Source organism: Arvicola amphibius, chromosome 2 (assembly GCF_903992535.2).
Source record: "Arvicola amphibius chromosome 2, mArvAmp1.2, whole genome shotgun sequence".
Taxonomy (NCBI): Eukaryota; Metazoa; Chordata; class Mammalia; order Rodentia; family Cricetidae; genus Arvicola; species Arvicola amphibius.
In genome coordinates this window covers 189789041-189796373 of record NC_052048.2, presented here as the reverse complement: position 1 = coordinate 189796373, position 7333 = coordinate 189789041, and the positions used below count along the sequence as shown (strand labels likewise).

Genomic DNA, 7333 nt, shown 5'->3' with positions numbered 1-7333 from the left:
TCATGGGCAGCCCGTTTATGGCAGTTCTCCAGTTGTTCCTATCCTTGACAGTCCCAGATGCTGGTATTATTGTCATACTCAAGGTTCCACAGGATTCCTTTATGTTGTCTATTCAGCATTTTTGGGAGCCTTACTCTTCTCTTTATCCCATGCACTCCTCCAAGCTGTGCTATCTTTGTGTATCTTGTGTCATTTATTCTCATAACATGGCCGAAGTATCTCAAGCACCGTTGCCATAACCCATAGTTTACTTCCTTCTGTAGATGGAGATGTTTCTTAATGTCATCATTGCACAGCCTGTCTCTTCATGTGATGCCTAGAATCCTCCCGAGACACGCCATCTTAAACACACTCAGCCACTGTTCTGAGGAGCGTCTCATTGTCCAATTTTCAGAGTTGTAAAGAAGGCCGCTCACGACAAGCGTCACATATCCTTGTAATTTTGATGTTGTCATTATGTCTGTTGCTGACCATACCTTTCCTAGTGCCTGGAATGAAGCCCTCACTGTCCCTATCTGCCTCTTGACATCTGAAATAGTTCCCTCCTTTGGACTGAAGTTTTCTCCCAGATAGGCAGTTCATTTTGCCAGAACATATTTTCTTGTACTGATTTTAATTCTGCCTTTCTAATAAACCTACCTATTGACTCATTTTTCCCTTTGGAAAGGCAATAAGCAGCTACTTTTGCCTCTTATCCATTGCTCTTTGGAATGAAGGATGATGGTTACTCTGTTTCTTCTTGTTTTTTTTTATTAGTTCCTTGAGAAGTTCATGCAATGTGTTTTGATCATATTTGCTCCCATTCCTCAGCTTCTTCCAGACTGGCCCCGCCTTCCCTACCCTCCCAAATTGTGTCCTCTTTGTTTAAGAATCCGATAAGTCCAAATTTTCTGCTGATACACACTTGGTTTTGTTTATCCACTGGAGCATGAACAACCTACCAGGGGTCACACCCACTGCTAAAGAAAAGGGACCCTTCCTCCCAGCAGCTGTCAATACCCTTCAGCTAGGGGTGGGGTTTCAGGTCCATCTCCTTTCTTTATGCCAGGATTTAGGTAGAGGTAGTATTCAACTGATTTTTAAGAATGTATCCTTGTGCACTTAGATTATTGACTCTTCCACCCCTCATCACAAAAACTTCTATTCTGCAATAAATACAGAGATCCACAAGTATTCAAAGTGCCTTCAGAAAGCTCAGTGCTAAATGACACATCTGTATCACACTTCCTCCATCCCAATACTCAGGAATTGTGGAAAGGGGGATAAAAGCATTAAAAGAATTATAGGCAGTGTGTGACCATAAAGAAATGATGTCAATAGTGAAGTTTAACCTACAAACTTGCACCTGCTGTATCAACACCCACAAGCTCTGCCCAAGCTCAAGACTAAGTTCAGCTTCTGTTTCTTTTTGTTTTACCCTCCCCCAGTCTTCAAAGCAGATTCACATGTATAATGTCAGTTAGCACTGGCAAAAGTCATGTGAAGCGACTAGGAACACATTATCATCTGTACTGCCTGACCTGTGATACAGTCAAACTTGCAGAAACTAAACCATTCTTAGAAATCCTGACACAACTGAAACACAAATCTAGCAGAGCAAGCATCTCAGCCTAGTCTGTAGCAGATGCTAGCTCTGCTTCAGTGCTGTGCCCATGGAGCTCCGGTCAGAGCTCCGCCCAGCATCTGTCGAATGGGAAGCTTCTGGGAAAACAGTCTCTGTAAAGGCAAAGAAAATAAGGTGGTGAATTTGTAGTTAGGAAGGAGATGGGGATTACAGGCCTGGCCCCACCCTGAGAACAGCTTCATGGATTTTTATTGAGAGGTAAGGAGTTGGGAGCTATTGTGGGAGGCTAACCAGTGTCTACTATAATCAAGGATAAAGTGACCATAATAAAGTAAGCTCTACAGATTCCACTCCCTCGACTGCTGAGCCCAGTGCCTGCGGAGAGGCATCCTGTGTGGTTTGGGGAAGGAGTAATGGCAAGGGCTTTGCAAAGAGCATGGTCCAGGCTTATCTCTCAATTCTGTATGGGAACTGGCTGTGCAGCATAGGACAGGCTACGAAATCATTCTGAAATGATGTTCCCTTATCCGTTAATTGGGGGAAATAATGCTTTTCTCATCTGTTGCTGGGGAAAATGGGGTAACATTTGGGGAGCACTGGGGAGCATTTTAAGCATAAATTCAAGCAACTTTTAACTTTCCCTTAGCCCCTTGAAGGCTATGACTAAGGTGGAATGAATATATCTAAATAGGTCATGACACTAATAATGTGTTTATTAAGAAATGTGTATTTAAATATAGAGACAATGGCAACCTATGCTCAGATTTTTCTGAGGCTTTTTTTTACATGTGTGTGTATATTTCTATCAGAATTTCTCTGATAAGCTGGAAGACAAGACTGTAGAATTCATGTATACTTGTTACAAGTTTGATTGATTTACACTACAAGTTTAATCTTTTTGGTCTAATTTTTTCAGCATTTTTATAACTGATATGAGAGTGAATATATCTCTTGAGTTTTTTCCTTCCAATGAGCCTTAAGGATTATGTGGTAATCCTTAATTATGTGGTAGACAATTTAAAGAGTATAAAAATGGTCCAAGATAGATGAGAAAAATTTTGATTTTATCTAGCAATAATGATACTACAAGGATTCTACCATACTTTATAGTGACATTAAAAGGCAAAATTGATTTATTCAACTTTTTCCTCTTGTGTAGGTTTTGTAAAAAGGTTGCAGATTTCTGATGGCTGGAAGAGTCTGCCTATTGTGACAAGAGGCAAGATGTTTTTCTCAGATATACTGAAAATGCAGTCCAGCCAACAGAATAATACCCGAGAAGAGAAAGTGGAAGGAAAACATTTCCTTCTGCTTTATCTCATCAGAAGACATTAATAAGGGGTGAAGTGGAAGAGAAAGATCTGTGGACAGCAGGCAATAATGTAGAAGCAAGGATGATGCATTTGAATGTCACCAATGCTAGAAACGTAGATGAGAAGATACTCTAGAAACACACTGTTAAAGCAATCACTTTGTCTCAACAGGCTGGTTGCTCAGATCCTTATCTTCTCTTAAAATAAACCCAAAAAGTCTTTCATATTTGGACTAAATAGGACCGAAGGGCTTACTTACATCACCTAGGGTACATGCACTTGGAATTTTGCTGGTATTCCATAAAGTCCTGTTGTCATATTTACTGTACCTTTGGTCTAGTGATTTACAGGATGTAAGCAGCTACCTGTTTTCTTTGATGTTATTTTCCTATGTAGTATTCTTCACTCTGATTTTTTTTAGTATTTTTTTTTATTTTTAAAACAACCATATTTTACAAGTCAATCCAGTTCCAGCTCCCTCTCCCCCACCTTTCCTCGATTCTTATACAGTTTTTATACAAATGCAATAATGGTGAACTGCAACCCACGTCTCTTTGTAATCTGGATTCCTCAAAAGCCTTCTTTCATGTTTATTCTAAATGCGATTTCTCTGAAAACCTGTTCCAGTTAAATGGTGTAGAATGGAAGGAAATTAAACAAATACACTGAGTATTCTGTGTTTTTCATTTAAAAAAAAGAAGAAAACATATACAATTGAGCTTTGTTTTTCAGAGGACTAGATTTATCTGCACATTTGGGTGATAAAGTCATGTACTAAGCACTGCCCCCAGCCCTTAAGTAGGGGTTGCTTAATCAAAACCAACCAGTATTTACTTTACATTGCAAGAGGTATTTACTGGAGTAACACACACATAAACTTGTGTCAATAAGGAAGATGGAAATCAAAGAGAATTACATCTTAAATTATGAGAAATCACATCCCAGGTTGGTGTGAGAAGTCCTTCTGTGTATGTGTTGCTTTTATTGGTTAATGAATAAAGAAACTGGTTTGGCCTGATAGAGTAGAACAGAATTAAGTGGGGAAAACTAAACAGAATGCTGGGAGAAAGGAGGCAGAATCAGAAAGAAGCCATGTAACTCTGCTAGAGCAGGATGAACCTTTATCCGGTAAGTCACAGCTACGTGGCAATACACAGATTACTAGAAATGGGTTAAATTAATACATAAGAGTTAGCCAATAAGAAGCTAGAGCTAATGAGCTAACAAGTGATTTAATGAATACAGTATCTGTGTGGTTATTTCCTGGCTGACCAGCCAGGAACCAACAAGTGGCCCCTCCTCCAACATCAGGTGATTCTTGAAGAGACAAGAGAATTCATGGTTTCTTATTACCATGCTTTGTTGCCACCTCCAGCCTAGTCTTGTAGATTTCTGAGGTCATGCGCATATATTGATTTGGTTTTATTCCTAATCACCGATACTAACGAGATCTCAAAACACAGTTGAAAGGCACAGACTGGGGCATTTTTATTTCCCTTCCCACCATCTCATAGAAAGTACACTGGATATCTTCAAGTCTCCCCTGGGTATTCACCTTGATCTCTGTTTCCACAACACTCGGTTCACAGCACCCTTGACCTCAGCGTTCCTCAGGCTGTAGATCAGGGGGTTCAGCATGGGGTTGAAAAGGCTGTAAAACAGGGAAAGGATCTTCTGCTGTGTCTCTGGGTTCTGAGACTTGGGAGCCATGTACATGACGATGGCGCTGCCAAAGAAGAGCCCGACCACACAGAGGTGGGAGGAGCAGGTGGAAAAGGCCTTTCTGCGACCCTCCCCTGACTGGATTCTCAGGATGGCCATCAGAATGCGTGTGTAGGAGACCAGCACCAAGCATAAGGGTCCCACTAAGATGAACACGGAAGCAGCAAAAATAACAATTTGGTTGAGTGTTGTGTCGGCACAGGCCAGCTTGAGGACAGACAGGATTTCACAGAAGAAGTGACTGATTTCGTGGGGCCCACAGAAGGGCAACCTCAGGATGAGAATTACATGGACCAGGGCTAGGAGAGAGCCACATGCCCAGGAAACAACAGCCATGATAGTACACACTTTCCAGCCCATGAAGACAGAATATTGCAAGGGGTGGCAGATAGCCACATACCGATCACAGGACATCATTACCAGGACGAGACACTCAGTGTGAGCAAAAGCCATGTATAAAAATGTCTGCATTATACATGGGGCAAAAGAAATAGTTTTTTTCTTATGAAGAAGGTTTGCCAGCATCTTGGGGACATTGTTGGAAGCATACGAGATATCAACAATGGCCAAATGGGAGAGAAAGAAGTACATGGGGGTGTGCAGTCTGGAGTCCAGCCAGATGAGCCCCAGAATGACTCCATTTCCCAGCAGAGTGAAAGTATAGAACAGGGAGAAGAGGCCACAGAGAAGCATCTGTATCCTGGGGCTGAGTTGGAATCCCTGCAGGATGAACTCTGGGACCCATGTCTGGTTCTCTGTCATACCCTTGTGGCAGTCCCTGTGATGGTCTCGGCTGTAAGCAGTGAAATGTGTGCTGAAAAGCAAAGTATGGATTAGTTATTACATAAGTAGAGGGTTGGTTTATCATGCACACCATGTGTCTTTTTATGAGCAATCACTTTCAGAGTCATTACATCAAATGTTTAATCCATGGTAACAAAGAATGAAAATCCATTACCGATAACACATGATCACAAGCTTTCATATGATTTTTCTCTTTCTACGTTTCTTTTGGTATTTTTTAAATTTATTTTTTAAAACAATTTTTTATCATTCTACATACCAATCCCAGTTCCTTCTCCCTCCCCCATCCTGCTTCTCAGATCCATTCCTCAGAGAGGGTAAGGCTTCCCATGGGGAGTCAACAATGTCTGGCACATCACTTTGAGGTAGGACCAAGGCCCTCCCTGCTATATCTAGGCTAAGCAAGGTATCCCTCCAAAGAGAATGGATGATAAATTTTGGTCCCACTGCCAGTGTCCCCACACACTGCCCAGTCACACATCTGTCACTCTCATTCAGAGGGCCTAGTTTGGACCTATTCAGGTTCCCCCACTATCAGTCCAGAATCAGTGGGCTTCCACTAGCTTGGGTCAGCTGTCTCTATGGGTTTCCCCATCATGGTCTTGACCCCTCCACTCATATTATCACTCCTCCCTCTCTTCGACAGGACTCTGAGAGCTCAGCCCAGTGCTCATGGTGGATCTCTGCATCAGCTTCCATCAGTTGCTGGATGAAGTTTCTATGGTGATAATTAAGGCAGCCATCAATCTGATTACAGGGTAAGGACATTTTAGGTACCCTCTCTATGACTGATTAGAATCTTAGCTAGGGTCATCCTTGTGGATTATTTTTGATCGCAAGTTTCACATTTCTGCTATCATGGTGACAGGCAGAGTTTTTGTTTTTCAGAATAACTAGCTATTTCATTATTTGAGAAGTGATTGTAGCCATATAGCATACATTTTGCTTTATATTCAGTTTTCTTGTTTTGTCTCTCTGTTCCCAACTGTTTCCTACTTTATGAATTATGCAGAGTCCATTGCACATGGACATGATTAAAGGTAAGTATGCAAATGAGTTAATTAAGAAGTGATTACAAATGCGATGTCAGAGAGAGTTTTACTCTGTGTTTACTAGTCTTAATGCTTCAGCAAATGAAGCTTATATTAACTTTGTTTTTGATGTTATACCCCCACTCTGGCTATTTGCTTTGGAGGAATGAGGAAAGAATGCATAGGTAACATGGCCATCCTGGTTGTTCCCATGACCATCAACAGAAGTAATCCTTGAGCTAGTGTTAAGGTAAGAGGTTATTTAATCAAAGATTAAACAATGTGATTTTCTTAATACCTACATCATCCCCCTCCTCTTCAAAGCTGCTTTTTCAGGATGTTGTTCCTGGAACAGTAACCCACATGGTTTAATACTGAATGCAGTAGGTGGACGGATGGATGGATGGCATGAATGGAATTTGTATTGCATTAAGAATAAAATGAAAAGAGTATAATAAATATTACCCAAGTTTTTCAACTTTCTAGTTTCCAACTCACCACAAATATTGCTATATGAGCTTCAGGAATGAAGGAATTGACTATTCCATACAAATACAGAAATACTAAATGACCAAGGGATCACTCCCAAGGTGAAGTTTATGACTCAGCGTCTGAAAATGCCAACTCCACCTTAAGCACAAAACACTCATCACTGAGAATTTGACCCAGTGTTTCCCATTCCGTGTACTGATTTCTTTCCCTCAGACCAAGCTTCACTTCACTAAACGGCTGTGCTTTGCAAAAGACCCTTTACTCACAGCTGTCCCAGGGTTGGGTTTGCATCATAAAGGTGATCATGTTTATAGAAAGCTGCACTGAGGTCAGAGGAGATTTGAAAGTCAGATTTGAGACTCTTACCTCTTCTAGTGACTTCTGCAGAAAGACTTCCTACATACAAG

General features: G+C 41.1%; 1 protein-coding gene across 1 annotated transcript; it reads right to left on the bottom strand.

The window, feature by feature from the left end:
* Nucleotides 1–4428: 4428 nt before the first annotated feature.
* On the bottom strand, nucleotides 4429–5361 carry LOC119807747 (olfactory receptor 2A5). The gene has a single exon (XM_038319863.1). It carries the CDS (start codon nucleotides 5359–5361, stop codon nucleotides 4429–4431), a length of 933 nt encoding a protein of 310 aa, XP_038175791.1.
* Between the last annotated feature and the right edge of the window lie 1972 nt (nucleotides 5362–7333).

What these genes read in the sequence shown, in the direction of transcription:
- LOC119807747 (XM_038319863.1), bottom strand. Translation starts at nt 5,361, where the DNA reads ATGACAGAGAACCAGACATGGGTCCCAGAGTTCATCCTGCAGGGATTC.